This window comes from Apteryx mantelli, chromosome 1, assembly GCF_036417845.1.
Source record: "Apteryx mantelli isolate bAptMan1 chromosome 1, bAptMan1.hap1, whole genome shotgun sequence".
In the NCBI taxonomy this organism is placed as follows: Eukaryota; Metazoa; Chordata; class Aves; order Apterygiformes; family Apterygidae; genus Apteryx; species Apteryx mantelli.
In genome coordinates this window covers 171606872-171624534 of record NC_089978.1, presented here as the reverse complement: position 1 = coordinate 171624534, position 17663 = coordinate 171606872, and the positions used below count along the sequence as shown (strand labels likewise).

The 17663-nt window shown below is 42.4% G+C and overlaps 1 protein-coding gene across 1 annotated transcript in view; it reads right to left on the bottom strand.

Moving 5' to 3' along the window:
- The window catches only part of TMCC3 (transmembrane and coiled-coil domain family 3), a 52884-nt gene extending 48905 nt beyond the window's left edge, over positions 1–3979 (bottom strand). Inside the window, exon 1 of the mRNA XM_067312498.1 lies at positions 3801–3979. Coding sequence (XP_067168599.1) covers positions 3801–3878 — 78 coding nt within the window. The 5' untranslated portion in view covers positions 3879–3979. The remainder of the gene's footprint in view (positions 1–3800) is intronic.
- Positions 3980–17663: the final 13684 nt, after the last annotated feature.

Genomic DNA, 17663 nt, shown 5'->3' with positions numbered 1-17663 from the left:
GAGTTCTAAATAGGACAATCTGCTGTGTGTTCAGAGGTAAGAACTTTAATAGGGCCTTGACAGGCAGTCTTGATTCAATGCTCTGGAAACAAAAGACAACACAATGATGCATAAATTAGCGTAAATTGGTTTGAGTATCAGAAACATTGTTGCATTAGTATGGACCTCCGCATGGACTTACCACTGTATAGACAGACAGAATTCAAGAGCCTCTAAGCTCCTGCAGTACTCGCTGAAAAACATAAACCCCTTAAGAAAGCACCATGACAGTCTCTAGCTGTCCTGCAGACTGCATTACAGCAAGAATAGCATCTGGCACATGACAGCTAAAAATGCAACCATTGCTCCCAAGTCTTGACCCACTCCATGGGTTAGGTCCTGATTTTAAAAAAAGTTGGATTAGTTCTCCAAATGTTGCAGGAATCAACCAGTGGTGGCCATGAATCATGAGGAAGCTGCTGCTTCAGGCAACTGGTATTAGCACAAGTGAGCTGAAGCATTTGGCACAACTGTAGTGTCTACATTGATTCCACCTGTGCCACCAGACAGAGTGAGCTGCAGTAATCCAGATTATAGTGGTCAGATCTAGTGGACGAAGAGGGGCAGAAAATCTTTGAGAAAGCTTCTTAAAACTGAAGATGGATGATTTACCAGAACCAAGGCAACAATACTTCCATAAATATATACACGCCAAGCAATGTCAAAACTATGAGGCACTTATACCATTGCACTACAACTAATAGCAGTCTTACACCACACTCTGTGCTGCCATGTTTGACATGCATGTTTGGCAGCATAGTTTGACTTTCTTGTGACTCTTCCAAGGAAGAGAGCAGGAATCCCCAAAATACTTTCCTTCCTTAAGCAGCAATAACTTTTTCTTTTGCCCTAGTTAAGAATGAATCAGCTGTTCTTCATTCAAGTATTTTATCTCTTTCGGGCTTTGGAATCTTTGCAGAAAACGGACATGTGGCTCACCAGAGAGCTGTTAGCAGAGCACACAAAAGCTTATTCTTCACAATGTCTCAGAGCAAGGTACTGAACAGACCTGTTGCCTTACACTGAAGGAGCTTCTTAACCTCAGCAGGAATTTTAAAATCCTTTCCCCTCAGATTCTACCACCATTTAAACACACAGAAGACTACATTCACAGCAAGTTTTTCTAGAGATTCTGCAAGCTGAATTTGGTTATATTTTCTCCTAGGGAATAGACAGTAGCAGTTTTGGACTTGTCTCGGCCCTATCCATAGAGAAGGCTTCACTTTCTCATAAGAAAAATCCTTAGATGGGCTTGAGAGATGCAGGCAGTATCTACATCCCATAGGGCTGCAGAAGTCCTTCAAAACTGCCCACCCAAAAAACTAGAGTCAGTAGCCTATGTTATACAGACTATAGATCCAGCAACTACTTTGTCCCTTTCTTCCAAGCTGTATTTATTAAATGTATCTCACTATCTACTATATACTGCTCTCATCCTGCTGATAAAGTCAACTCCGAGTCTTTCTTCACACAAGCAAGTCTCCCCAGTTGATTTGGGTTCTCCGAGTGTCTCAAATATTGTTTGGGAATGGCAGCCCTAACTCTAGTTGAATCCTATTTTCTTGCTCCTTTCTTACATAATAGTATTATATCATATTATACCATATTATCATTAATTGTTGCTGCTCCATCCTCCTGGCTAAAGAAATAACAGGAATGTTGAAGTTATCAAGGCCATTTACTCAGGAAGAAAATCCTACCTGTCTTGGATAAGCACAAATGGATTTAACACAAGCTCTCACCATCACCTGGAACATACGACCTGCTATTACCATCTTTGGCAATAGTATTACAAGTTTTGTGATAAGTGACACAGCTTGTAAAGCCTAGACCCTAAAGCAATGCACTTACACAAGACTACAAAGTTGTTAGAGAGTTATATTTCCAGTTCTCATGGTTGCAGAAAAGGAAGGAGAGGCTAAGACTGATGAAAAGAAACTCAAAACCAGACAGAGATGCAAATCTTTCACAAAATTGTCCTAAACATGAGATTTTTATTTTTCAGTGTGCAAGTGTTCTGAATATTAATCATGATACTTTATGCTTTTAAGTAGATTGCCTAGACTATAGAGGGGAGGCTTCAGGTTTAATTCCTAACATGCCAAAAATCATCCTTGATGGTATGCAACTTTCTTCTATGGCCACTGGAAATTAGGTTGCACATTAATCTTAGAGCAAGAACAATGAGGAAAAAATAATTAGTTCAACTTCTAAAAAGAAAAACAAAGGAAATGCATAAAATTCCTAACTGGTTTATGACTTGCATGTGTACCTAGCTTACAACACAAAGAGCATGTTAGACAGAACTCCAGCAGTAAAGCCACAGTGTACAAAGTTACTTATTTTAAAACATTTCATTATGCAGGAACAATCTCAAGCACACGATCTCCTTTCCAGCACTATCAATTAATGGGCTAGAAGGGATGGAAAGAAAGGCTAATGTTCAGTGTAGGGGAGGAAAAAAAAGCAGTCTTCCTCCACAAATAGCTAATCCCTACACTCCAAACTGTGAAGCTCATTTATTGACAAACTCAAGATCTCATAAGCACAAAAAACAGAATTTTTGCCAATACTCAGAGACAGCTAGAGCAACCTCCTTTTTCCTTCATTTCTTCCTGCAGTATACAGGAAGAAAGAGACATTTGTTTGACACCTGCTTGAGTTGAGCATTCAGATAAGAACTTGAAACCTGTGTATAAACTAGAGAGTCAACTGCCTTCATCAATGCGGTAGTCATCACAGAGGTTACTAAATATATGATAGGATCATGAGCATTGCAAATACACAGTTATATTAACAAAACATCAAAACAATGAGATAAAGAAAGCTGAACTCGCCAGCAGACCAAAAGGAAAACTGTCCCATAAAGTCATACATTGTGGATATATGGTATATTCTTACTTATCCCTGACATCAGCAGATAAACCTTTTCTATCAGTCTCCATCCCTGCCACAGACCTCTTGTAAGTAATTTCAGGAAGGGAACCATAACCATTCTCTGTTGGATGCAATCACCTGATCCACAGTTTATTAAACAGAGACTTTGAAAGCCAAAACCAAGTGTCTACCAGTGAGATCTAGGTACAGAGTCATGCTATTAAATAATCACTGCTGCAGACTTTGGTGAGTAAGTTCGCTGTTACTCTCAGCTCCAACTGGTTTCTATTGTGGATCTATTTGAACATCGGTTTCTGTTATGTCAACAGCCAGTTTCATTTCATTTTCCCATACCAACAGGACAGCAGTAAGTACTGACATTGAGAACAAGAAACAGAGGCACAAATTAAAAATTTCCCTCGGGACCAGCAGCAAGGTAGCTAACACGGAGACCTCTCGGGGAAGGTGCTGCAGGCTGATGGTGTGTTTTCGAGAGAAATTCCCCCACGCACACACACCGCCCTGGCTTCCAGGGGGCACCGAGAGCCCTGCCCCGGGACGGCCGCGCACGGGCTCCCTGAACTCAGCCCTCCCCCGCCTCGTCTTCGGGAAGATACCGCTGTAACTGCCCGACCGCGGCGGCTTATCGAGAAGGACCAGCCGAGCTGCCTCGCCACCGCTGGACTGGAAGCACGCCGTGACCTGCCGTCTTCCTCCCACCCGAGGGAGCACCCTCCTCACCCTGCGCCTTCAGAGAGCGCCGAGGGGCCCCGCGGCCGGGACGCCGACGACCACCCCGGCGGAGAAAAGTTTCTGAGCGCGGGTGGCAAAACCACCCCGCGGGGCGGGGCGGCGCGGGGCGGCGCGGCGGAGGAGAGGGTTACCCGCGTCTTTCGGCGCCGGTGCCGCTCCGGGTCCGAGTACGTCCTGTCCACGGCCAGCGCCGTGTCGCTGCCCGCCATGCCGGCTCCGCTCTCCGCCGCGGAGAGCGGCCTGCGAGGCGGCCGCCCCCTCCTCTTCCCCTTCAGCGGCGGCGCGGCGCGGGCGCAGGTAGGGGTCCCGCCAACGGCCGCCCGCCCGCGCGCCAACGGCCAGCCCAACGGCCGCGGCAGTAACGGCTCGCGCCTCTGAGGGCTCGCGGCCGCCGCCGCCGCGGTGCGGGAGGGCCGGGCACGCCCGGAGGGGCGTGCCCGGCCCTCCCGCACCGCGGCGGCGGCGGCGGCGGCTTCGGTCCTCCTGAGCGGGCACAGCTCGATTAACCCCTCGGCTCCCTCCGCCCGACGGCGGCCGTGCCTAGGCGAGGTCGGTGTCCAGCTCTGGGCACCGGTCCTGTGCTGGTGTCCCTGGCTGTGCCTTGGCGCGGGTGACCTGAGAGGGGACAGTCGCAGCCCGTGTGCTGCCAACTGTTACTCTGGCTCGGGCTTTTCATTAAAGCTCCAGCCCTTGAAGGGAATTACCTTCAAGATAGTTTAAGTGACAATCTCAACTTATGTTAAAATAAAATTAAATTAAATTAAATTAAACAAAACTCTACTTCCTGTTACACAAAGCGAGTCTGCAGTTCCTTCAGACTCACTCCCCTGTAACAGCAGCGGGACTTCACCTTTCAGGTAAGGTTGTTAGGAAATACTCATTCGTGAGTCATCTTGCTTTTCTTCTCAAATCTGAGATAACAACAGTCCCAAGGCATGTGCATATATAAATATATGTACTTCAACACAGCTAACTACCCTAGACGGCATTGCTGCTTTTAAAAAATATTTCCCTGTCATCATTTACATTTTTTATTAGATACTTTCTGTTCTGAGATAACACTACTACTGGGAGTTAATTATCTAGCACAAGGGCCTACTTGGTGTTTTCCTGTCATAACCTCTGCAAAAATTAAAGACCTGAAATTCCAAGGGAAAGAACAAATCCTAGAATTCACCTTCTTGGAAGGTTTTTCTTCTATAACTCTAGTATCAGTTTTTACAAAGTTATCCAAAATTCAGAGACAAATTTAGTGGTGAGCAGCTTTATTAAGGGAAGCATTATTTGCCCTATGCAGTATTCATACAACCAAACTAACGCAGGTTGCCTGCACACATGTAATGACTTGCCATTTTTCCTATAATTCTTATGTAGCTGAATGAAATAGCTGAAGTTGGAAAGCTGGTGGGAAAAAGTTCTAAAATAGGAACTGCATTTCTTCAGTCCCTCGGCTCAGACATGAAAGTTAATCCATCACTCCAAATGTGCTGGAGGGTGGGGAACTCTGGAGGCAAAGGTCAGTAAGAAAAGTAAGCAAATGTTGTGGTTTGGGGATTTTCACTGAAGTCATAATTGCACATTTCCAGAGGGGCCTGTGCAGTTTCCAGCACCTAGGATGAAACATCCTTATTTCCTCAGAAACTTTCAGGATTTTTTTTTAAGTCTTGCCAAATACAGCTGATCAAAGCATAGAGGGGATAAGTAGTTGGAAAAGGGGCACATAAAAGGCTTCAATTGCTTGGCTCTTTACTAACATAAGGCTTATTATAAATCATAGTTTATTCAAAAGTTTAGAGTTTTATTTAAATAATACCAGCAGGATAGCCATAAAATGATGATACCTCTCTTCATGAAGAGTGACAGTACTATGCAATGTATATTTAGAAATACATCCTGTGTGGCTGGTCTCAGCAGTATTAACAGTCAAATATTTACAAAGAAAACACCCTCTCCTGATGTAGCTTTTAAGAGGGGAGAGCAATATGCTTAGTTTCACAAGACCTAGATTGGTCACACCTTGCAATCAGCCTGCAGATTCGCTTGCTTGGGGGCTGCCATCAGCATTGGCAGTTTTTGCCATAAGTACCAGCAACCCAAACCCTGACTGCTTCCTGGAGGAGCCGTGACCACGGGGGCACAGGCTGGGCAACTAGGAGCCAACAGCGCATGCCGCAGCAAGCTACTGTGGAGCAGAAGTAACCACTTGGGTAGAGGCACCTATCCCAGAGGTCAGGAGAGCCTGTCTGCACAAGCTGTTGCCCTCTCTGCAGTCTCTACAGGTGCTGTGGTTTGGGAACACCTACAGTAAATGGTACTTTTCATAGGATGGAGTTGGATCATCTGCATCTTCAGAGCTTAAGTTTAGCATATATCAAACTTTAGTTCCATGCTGGCCAGTCAAAGGCTGCTCTTTCCCCCTTTATTTTAACTTCTCCCACATGTGCCGCTAGGTCCTCCCTGGTCTGTAGCAGGAGCAGACAGATGGTTTTCCTATGGCATATTGGCTGAAGGCATTTCATTTTCCTTGGCTGAGCACAGACAACCCCTCCACCCCCGCAGACGGTTTGTACAACTCTCCTTCCCCAGCCCTAAGCAGAGACATGACTCCTCAAGCATGGGCGGTTACTGAACAGCACAGCACTTCTGACAGTCTTGCCACGTACTTTCTCTCATTATTATTTTCAAAATCCCACAGAACTTGAATAAATGCTCTTCCCCCACACTGCACCTATTCCCAACTGGACCTTCAACCTACTAAAGCAAATACTTGCAGATATTGGTAGGAACGTGAGGCTGGTCTCAAAGGGACATAGATAGGAGTGGTGGCCTATAGATGAATTTTCTTGTCACTTTAAATTTTTCACAAAGTATTTTTTAAACTCAGTTCTGTGGTTTAAGTTGATGAAAAACCAAATGTTAAATCATCCTAGCTGTCCATTGTGTCAATTTTAAAGTTTCGATTTCTCAAAATCATTCACTGACTGCTCAGTTGTCCGTGGCTCAGAGTAATTCCATCCTTTTCCAGTGTCAGCATAATGCTGGTACTACCCACAATGCTTAACTCCTGATATTTACATTATTTTGCCTGCCTTTTTTAAAAAACCTTTTAAATAGTAATGAAAATTAGGAATGGAAAGTTTAAGCAGTTAAACTTAGGTTCACTGTACAAGGGAGGACACCACTGTCCTTTGGTCTCAGATGGAGAGATTTATGGTGGGTTTGCCTGTGTTGTCTCACTGTAGGAAAATTAAGTCTCTGGACAGGCAGCAGAGATCCTGACCAAGGCAGGCCTGTCAGGCGGAGCCTGAGATTTCTATAGATGACTCCTGTCTTATTTGTCCCTGCACGAGCTGCATCTTTACTAACCATGTCCTGCTGCCCAACCCTACACAGCTGATGCAATCATCCAGTCTGTGAGCCACTAACTAGCTATAGCGTCTTATGTATAGGCCCTACGGTGAGAGGAAGCAGCAATAGCGGCAGTGGGATGGCTTATCAAAGTCCAACCTCCCTCACAATGTAATCTGAGCAACAGGGTCATGCACAGTGGGAAGTATCACAAGACAGGAAACTCTTATATAAGGCAAGGGAATCCTATCATTAGGAGGCTGGCTTGAGGTTCGGTCCTGTTCTCTTCTCTGCTTTATTGTGAGTTTGGACCTTGGCAACTCACTTTACTTCTCCGGGCTTCCATACTCGTAAAACAAGAACCAAAGTACATCTTTATTCTGTGGAAAACCTTGAGATCTCTGCATGCAAAATGCTATTATTAAATGCAGTGTTCTGACATTGTAGGGAGAAATTATATGTACAGTGTTAAGCGTATATTGGCAAAAGCACAATCAGGAAGAAGGCGAAGGTCTCTTTTTCCACAATGGTAACATCCGTAATCTAAACAGGATACCAGGGCTTCTTATGAGAGGTTTTTTAACTTGCCTTCCAAAGCTTTTTCCAACAGCTTGCAGCAACCAGTCTCCAAGGGAAAGGACTACGTGATAAAGAGACTATCAGTGCCGTTACTAAGTCTGACAGCAAATGGGATAGTGCTGATTGACGTAGGTATTGCAGTTATCCATGAGCACATTGTCACAGTTCTCAGTTTGTCTGCCAAAACATGAGCTTTTCACACCCACTGGAAAGGAGATATTCTGTTTGTCTGTAACCAGCACAAGCTACCAAGAGATCACACCAAAATTTACAGATTACATTGCCAGGCGGTAACCTTCATTCAGAAGGTCTGATGTTGATGAGCATTCAGATGTCAAACTAAAATTTTAAACCTCTGCCTCGCCTCGCCTCGCCTCATCTCGCCTCTCCTCTCCTCTCCTCTCCTCTCCTCTCCTCTCCTCTCCTCTCCTCTCCTCTCCTCTCCTCTCCTCTCCTCTCCTCTCCTCTCCTCTCCTCTCCTCTCCTCTCCTCTCCTCTCCTCCCCTCCCCTCCTACACAGGAAGAAACTCCTAAGCTAGGACTATCATTGTGTCTTAGTGAGATGCATTGATAGAGGGTGAAGAATAGAGAAACAAATGAAAAAATCCAGATGAGGGTGACAGAAGTCCTTCTCCCTCTTCTTTCTTTCCCTTGCCTACTATACTTTGTTCCCTGCTGTGAGATGAGATGCAATTTCAGGCCTGTTCCTTATTCTTTTACAGCTTAGGAAATTTTTGCTAAGTAATTCCTCACTGCCGCTGATGACAGTGATAGCAATGGTGAAACAGTCTTAGTACAAATGGGATGGCAGCAGTCTTTTGCATTTTAAGTGCTGTGAATAAGAGACATGCTTTTAGCAGCGGTAAATGACAGCTGTTCTTTATACCCAAGAACTGTCCTGGAACTTATCTATTCACATTAAAGACGACTCGTACCGCAGAGGCCAAAGCACAAAATTCTCCCTTGGGCAATGTGAATGTTTGTTGCTCATCGGCTTACAAATCTTCTTCTGCCCCACAGTGTGTGATCTGGGGCCCTTCCAGGAAAGAATCTGTGTGTCCAGATTCAGCTGCTTTGATATTGCCATGAGGTATTGCAGGATCAAGAGCGCCAGCCAGGGCCATGCTCAGCTCATCTCTGTGGCACATGAAGGCATACCCCACTCCAAAACATGAGTGTGAACTTGGACCCAAACAGTTCACACTGCAGCCGGAAGACACATAGCCTAAATCTCCTATTACTGCATATGCTGGTGGTTATATCAATGGGACCTTTTATCCCAGATTAAAACAAGCAAGTCAAAACCTTAGTCCAGCTATAGTTCATAGGCACAGGAACTGCTCTCAGGAAATGCCACCTCAAGCCACCACTGGGAGACCTGCACACAGCACTTTTGAAATCATGTGAGCAGCTGCACAGCTGATGGCTGAGCTCCTAAAAGCAGTAGGCGAATAGCACCACAGCTCTCATCCTACTACTTTATGGCTGTAGCTCACAGACACCTCAACTCACAGTGTGTGGCTGATAGTTGCAGGTAGAGATGGTACATTATGCTGGAGAGGAACCTGTCCATTTTATTTGTTATATCTATGAAGTGCATTGCGTGGCTGTGGTGCTGTATAAATTATGTAATCTGAATGTGTGACAGCAATTATTTCCATATTGATAGACAATGTCAAATGCAGGATTAGGACTTCTTTGCCAGTCAACCAGAAAACACAGCTGGGTTACGAGAGGACAGAAAAACTAATGATTATACAAATAAGCCAGCACCTCCTCCCAGTGAGTGTTGTTACAACACCGGAAAACTGCCACAACCCCTCTGGTTTCACTACAGTGACTCTCTATTTACAGTGGTGCAAGTTACAGGAACATGAAGCCCAAGTTTCCTCACCCCTATCAAAGTGGGCCACCACTAGTCTTCTAAGTGTACTTCTACTAAATCTAATTCACTCCAGTATGAAAGCTCTTCTTTAAAATCACATGAACAGGGAACAGTGTAAAGTATGTTATTTGGTGGGTTAATCAGGCATTATGAGAGAAATATGTTTAAGAGCCCAATTAATATGAGCGTAATAAAAACAGAAAGCTTCCTCCAGTTTACTTCTCCATCTGCCAAACCTAAATATATGACATTCAGCTCTGATCTGAGTGATAAGGACTTGGAAGATTAACATCAACTAAGCAAAAAAGCCAAAATGCCATTATGGTTAATTGGCATAAAGTTTCCAAGTGCCTGATTTTCACAACAAATATTTTAAAGGCAGAAAATTACAAACAAAAAAGCCCCACAGCATAGCATGGGCAGTGTACATCAGGCTAAATAAATTTGTATCAACCATCATTTAAAAGTATCCAGCAATACCCTCTCTTTACTCACCCAAATACAGTAATTTATCAAGGAGCAAGTTCTGGATTATTACTATATATTACTATATAATTCTACAGGATAGTTTTCACTGAATAAAGTATTTGTTATATTTACTCCTTGGTTGGATTGGTAAGAAGTATTAAAGTCATTTTACTTTCATCTTAATGCTTTTTATGAATAAAACCTAGGTCCATTGATTGAAGTTTTGCCAATTGCTTCAATATGCAAGGGTTTTACCACATATTTCTGCATATTCGACATCAAATTCACTCACTACTAATGTCCCAAAGATAGATGCGGACCTTCATAACTTCCTGCATATAACTATTCATTCAGAATTTTTAACATTATTAAATGGCAGCATCTGTATATGTACTTTCCTGGATCACAGCTGTATAATTTTGTCTACTGCATTCATGATTTAGACTGGAATTTAAGTTTAGTGAGTTTAGGCATGCTGCTAGTTGACCAAGGAGGCAAGTGATAAGATAGGACATTTCCCACCTTCTGACTGGTTCTGGCAGATGCTTCAGAATGGTCTGTGAGATAATACAGATTTTAAGCAGAAAATATAAATCCTAATTTTTAACATCATATTCACCCTTTTGGACCTTTTAAAATCATAAATTTAAAAGCTATTACCCATTGTGAAATTTGGGGGACAATTTTTGAAAGATTAAAGTTTTCAGCTTTGTTCTTCTACAACCAATGAAATGTATAGATATCATACAGTATGATTTTCTTATCCCTGGGACCTGCGTTTTAGCAGGAATATACAATAACAAGCATATTTTGCAATGTTTTTGGTAACTGTAGCATCAAGAGTTAAAATCTTGGCACTGCATTTCAGGGGAGTTTCCCCCTGAACTTCCATGAAAGGAAAATGTTACAGCATGAGATGGCCAGAAAGTGCAATAGTGGAGATACCTCATTTGCCAATAAGGATTCTTATTCCACTGTACAGGAATACCCTTTTCTGGAGGAAAATTAATCACTTTTTCCAGTGCAATTGTATCTGGGCTTTTCTTTGTAAAGTTATATCCACGCAGGGTGGGATTTCTTCTTCACATTCCTAACTGATATAGCCATATTGATAAAGCATTTATTTTTAAAGCAGGAGAAGGGTAGAGAGCCTCCATTTCCACAGCAGGCTGATACCACCAAAGAATTACGCAGAAGACACCCTGCAGCAGCCAGGCAGCTCTGGAACTGGAAGAAAGTGAGTCCCCGTCTGCCCTTCCAGTGACCACTGTGTATGGAGCTAAAGCTTTTCTGAAAGACAGAGCTGTCCTTCTTCCTGCCTAAAAAAAAAAAAATGTTGGCAGCAGGGTTTGGATTGATCTGTTCTGGATTGTTGGTGAGTAAACTGCCTCCGCTCGAGGTACAAGCAGCTCCCCACTTCCTTTTTGTAAGCACCTCAGGCCCACAGTTTTGCAGATGTCGGATAAATTTCTCAAGCCCAGTATAAAGGCACGACATTCTCAAGAATCTCATGGGCATATACTTAACAGACCAAAACTGAGGGAAAAAAATGGTAATAATTATAGGCTTACTAGACAAACCATTCTTTTTACAATATTCCCTTAAATTTATTTGTGTGTGTTTCTCACACACATATAAACCCTTATAAACAATTTTATTTAAAGGATTGTAAAGGGAGAAATTGAATGTTCCAGCTTTCCTATTCTGCTAATAGAGATTAATTAGCACATGTAGGCTTTGAAACACTTCCAATTATGAGTCTTAGATCAGTGGAAAGCACTGTAGCAACGTATAAACTCTAATAGCAACACAAAAATTCTAATAGCAACACAGTATATATCATAAGTAATTAGAGTTCTATGGACTAGGCATATAACAGCTACGACAAAGTAACACAGCCTGTTATCCAGCAGTTTTATCTGAGAAGTCATACTACATAAATCAAAACAAATTTTTCAGAGACAAACGGTATTGTAAAGCCCCACTATAGAAGTGGAAAGTGGGGATATCTTGTCACTGACTGACACAAGAATTTCACTGATTTTCAGCACCTCAAATACACCAGCTGATACAATTATGAAACGATGGAGCATATTCCTCATTAACACTCGCCAAAATCTTACATTTCTTCCAATGAAAGGTTGCCTTTTTCCTAAATGAAACATTGTCTCATGTTTTTCCTCTTTTAAACAACATATCACAAACCTTTTACTGTTGGAAAAAGCTCTTAACAGAGGTGGGTTTTTTCCTTAACAGAAAAGAAAACCCTGTTTTTCATTTCTCTCACAAGTTTTCATTAAAAGACCTCCCATTTCCCAGCAGTTCTGTTCTGCGCCTCTGAAACTCGAGGCATGGTTTGTCAATTTGCTTAAGCTGAAAGGAGCAGGTCTGCGCCTCCTGCACCCCCGGGTGCACATTTGCACCCCTACCCTGGCCACTGAGCTGCGTGATGTTACAAAACAGCTCTGGTAACATACCTGTAGCACTGCTGTAACTCCACGGAGTGCAATAACAAATAGTAGCGGAAGGGTTGTACACATATATACATACGTATACGTCATCGTTGCATAGCTGAAGCATGCGTGTAGAGAGGCAAAGTGCAGGTGGGCCCTCCCAAGAGCACTGCATGATATCAGAGGCCTTGAAACTACAGGCACAGGATGATATCAGCAGCCCCAGGGCTATAAACACAAATGGCCAATTACTGACACTGATCTGGAAGCAATCCATGCAAACTTCCCGCAACCAATAGCATAGGCGGAGGCGTATTTATGTTATGTATTTAAGGCTGCAACAAAAAACACTGGTTGCGTGGGTGCCACTGCTTCGGGACTGGTATGTAGCATTGATCGCTGTGGTACCCTGTAATGCTACACATGTATGTATTATCATTAAAGAGAAATAAACCTTTAATGTTTGTGTTTGGTCTAGCATCTTACCCTCGAGGCTGGGTTGTAATTTGGATGCAGCAATAGTGGGCTGGTCAGAGAGCTGATCCAGGTGAAAACTACCTCTGTCGAAACAAAATAAATTATTAGATGGCAAAATAAATTATTAGTTTTATTAGCTCCCCCATCTGGCTGGCTGTACAGCCCCTCAAGCACTGGCATTGACACAAGAAAGTGGGCAGGGCACCATGCCTGAGGGCAGAATACAGAATTTAGCAGAAGTCAGAAGAATGGACTTTATTTAAACTGATCATGAAATCACATTCTTAGTTGCCATGGTTTTTAGTTATGTCCTAGCATACTGAGTACTTTTCTATGCAAAGACTCTTAACATCAGTATACTGTGAATCTTTACAAAGGTTAATTATCCTTGTAAAAGATATGGAATGAGGATATAGTCAAATGTTAAACCTTTATGTATGGAGATCTGTACAAAGCATGGGCACCCCTAATGACACCTTTCAAAAAGAACTATTTTCCCCTTTTTTAACAGAATGTCAAAAGTAGTTTGATACGTTCAAGCCTTGGAAACATATCAAACTAGCTTCATTCATGCAAAAACCTAGTGAGGAGCTTCAGAGTGGGGAGCTTCAGAGTGAACTTTGTTGATGAACTTGAGACCAGCAATTATATCTGGAACAATCAACTCTCTGGGTACCGTAACACCAGCCACTGAAGTTACAATGAACTTATGATGAAAAATAACAGGACTGCCTGAAGGACCAAGAGTAATGCAAATGTAGTTTTCAAACATCTGTAGAAATAAAGCATCTGAGGTAATAGTTAAAACAATTATCTGGTTTGCTGGAAAAGGGAAATATTTGTATATATAACTAAAACAAGTGACTGAGCAGAAAAATGGTACCCTTCTGTTCACTAAGAAAGTGTCATCTCTAGGGGAGGCTTCACGAAATCTGTATAAAATTTCCTCTTGCTATTGAGATGGAAAATTCCTCTGGTTATCTAGACTTTGCTTGGTCAGCCCCCAGAACCGTAATGTATTTATTTTTTTTAGACATCCAAGACTAAAAGGTAAGGTAAGGGCACATCTGCACACAACTCGGCTTCACTGATGCAGAAAAGAAGTAGATGAGCTCAACTAAATCAGCGGAGAATTCTTGCATTCCTGCCTATGAATGTAGACAGGCAGCAGAGTAAACATTTTAAAGTTAAACAATGTCCCTAGGCATTTAAATAGCTTAAAGTGCATCCTCTTCTTGAGAATAAAAACAAATGTTTAGTAACTGCACTCAGCAAGACATCTTTGGCCTGTCCACCAGAATTATACAGTGATTTAAAAACAGAAGAGATTAGCAGTCCCCAGATTGGCAGGGTTTTCCCCCCACAGTGCATGTTTTCTATTTATAGGTACCTTTTTTTTTTCTTTCCTCATTGCATGCACGGAGCTAAATTTGCTGCAACTCCTTTTGCATTGTGACAAATCTCTTTTTGACCTGATGTCAGTTCCCCCAAACTTCTTGATATAGGTCTCTCTTTCCGTTTGTAACATCTATAGCTACACACATACAAACGTGGGTAGGTAAATACATGCATGCGAACATTTCCTCCTCCTCCAGTCTTTTAATATTCCTCAGCGGTTGTGAATGACACTTCAATCAGCAAATGAATACCCACTATTTTCAGTAAGTCTTTATAATGTACTGTAATCTCAGAAATAAGAAAAATACTAGCCAGAAAAGTTCAAGAGGTTAAAATATATTGTTCAAGCTATTTTTTCTTTCTTCATTAGTCATTTTACAGACATGCACAGGTGCACACACATTTGATTTATTTATGCCTCCTCAGTGCTTACAGCATTTTATAGGCACAGCAGGGAGTTTCAGTGCGGCATTGTGTAATGTGGAGGGGGAAGACCCACGCCAGACCTCAGTCTGCCGCAAGTTTGAGCAGTTGTCTGTTGGGCCCTGTGTGAGATGAAGAGGGAAAAATAAAGCATGGCAGTTGGAAGAAAGTTAGCAGTTTCTTCGAGAAATGATGTGCCAGTCTTGAAGAGGGCATTTTTACCCCATGAAGAAAAAAAATAAGTGGATTTGTTCTGCATGTTATGGACTGATTGCAGCAGTTTCTGAACGGATTTTTAGTAATTAATTCTTGCAACAGATATTCAAGATGTCTTGAAATTGGGAAAAACCTGTTGAGTTCTCTGAGCATTACCAGTTTTAAACAGCTAAGGATCCTCCCTAATGTTACTGCTGATGGGTGTTAGTTTAGTGAGTTGTGGACATCTATTAAAGTAGAAAAAAAAATCAGTCCTGTAATTGGAACAAATAAATTCTTCTCATGTTCTGCAGAACCATTCAGATGAGATGCGGCATCAGGTTCTGTGACTAACTACGGCCCTGCTGAGGGGTTGCAGTAAAATGCTGCTTTTAGCCACTGGTAAATTTAATATAAATGCTTTTCACCACAAATTCTGTGGCACTTGGATACCTTTGATTGTCTGATACAGAGCCCACAGTCACACTTACATTATCTGTTCTAGCTGGTTCTTCCTAATTCCATTTAGTAGGATCCAATTGAATGAGTGCAGAAAAGCCACCTAAAGGGCCATATACATGATGGTAGTTTGTTCCCCAGAAGAAATTTCAGAAACACATCTCTAGGTTTCCCCATTTATGTTACCTCTCTGGGTTCAAATCTAATGATAGAAATTAAACATTTTGATCATCAAGGACCTGATCAGCACATTAGTGCTGCTGTTTAGACATCTAGAGATTCCCATACATGAGCACCAGAGTGGTGCCAGACCTTGGAGATCCTGCTGTTAGAACTGATTCAGTGTCAATCTCTGGAACAACTGTGCCAGGTTTTACAGTATAGGTGAGATATCTACTGCGATGGATACTCAGGACTGACTCTTTGTATTTTGAATTTCAGATCGTTTTTCAAAGACACTGATGTATTTATGCAAGCAGTGTCAATCATGTGGTGCCTAGGAGAGATCATGGAAACTCTCTCTCTTCCAGATTTAAAAAATGTGCATAAACAAGTTGTTGACTTAATTTATGACCAATGGCTCTTCCATAAGTTTATTGCAAAGGCACACTGATATTTTCCTGAATTATCCATCATTCAGGACTATATAGTACATGCATCACTTATTAAGTGCTACACTTTCCAAGGATAATCTACCTGGTCTTTTTACTTCGTTACTAATCTGTCTTTTCTCAAAAGAGGTCTGGAGAGTATTGTGGTGAGGCATTGATTGAATACAGTTAAAAAAATACAGAGTGAACTTTCAAGACCTTTTTAGGCCACAGCACTAACACTGCTAAGCTGGGAGCTTGTAAAGCCCTCTTGTTGCAACCCTTTATTAATATTCAGTCTTGATCTTTCTGCAATTTTGTGGCTTACTTGAAAGACTTGACACAGAGAGGAATCTTCCAAATATCAGTCTGAATGGTATTATATATATGCACACACTCTTTTTTATTTTGATATATATATAAATTTTGTTTATCTCAGTTGTGTTTTAATATAATATAAACATATATTTATATAAGTGACTCTGTTAAGCAAATGAGCAACAACATTGCTCTGAGACCAGAACCTCTAACGCGCTTTCTGCACTGGGTGGGCTCCGTACTACAATCAGGGATATTGTCATGTGTTTTCGCGCTGTCAGCACAGGATGAATTTCCCTCCTTAGAGAGTTTCCAACTAATCTGATTTCTGTCAGCCTCTCTAAAAGATGGAAGAGAGTGGATGGATGTCCTAGACAGATGAATTTGAAATAGTGTAAGGGAGATGGATGTTGTTGACTGGGTCTTTTCTTCTGTTGAATGCTGACGCCTCAACCATGTACTGATGCAAAATTCTTGTCAGCCCAAATGGTTTGTTTTGACCGTGCTATGTCATTTAAATGTTATAACAGCAACAGCAACTGGGGATATTTTGTGGTAGCAGCCAGTTATTGAGGGAAATTAAAAGTACACGGGCACAGAGAACGTTATAACTAACACTAAGCACGGCAACAAACCCCAGCAATCTGGTGTGTAGGTGATACTCCAAGACGTGTGAATACCTCCCTGAAACAAGCCACTGTGTCTGTTGACATCCTGCAATACAATGGTACCGTGCTTCACATTTGCCCTAAGGCTAGAGAACTCAATGTAAACAATCCATTTTTTATCTATCAGCATTCATCCTTAAATGTATATTAATAGCTGGAAGCCTCAAAATATAAAACCAGCGTGTCATGCACATGTTTTAGCCACGGCTCCAGCAAAAAGAGCGTTCCCTTGTCCCAGGATGAGGACAGCGAGCACCTCCTTTAAGCTCGACATTGCTCCACGCATTACGGCATTACCCTTTGGATCCTTCCTCCGTGGCCGGCAGAGGAGGAGGAGGATGGTGGGCCCAATGCCGCTCGCCATGCGCGGGAGGAGCAGGCGTGCAGGTGCGTGCTCAGCTCCAGCCCTGTACGGGGCGCTTAGCTCCAACAACGGGTATTATTCTGTCAGCTGAGGCGATGTTATAAATGCTTAAGCTGTTTTTTGCTGTAAAAATCTGCCTGCAGCCTTATTTACCCTGGATGAGTGCCCAGAAAGGACTGATTTGCATCAGTTTGAGGAGGAAAAGAGATGGAACATCAATAGCTCTGTCTTCACGTTGATACATTTTTGAATTTTTCTCTTTTGGAATTCCTTACTTATGGGTCTGGGGTGATTTTGGAGGCAGTAAAACATTTTCAGATGTTACCCTCTGCTCGTATAGGACCCGGGCATCTGTCATGGGAAGCTAGT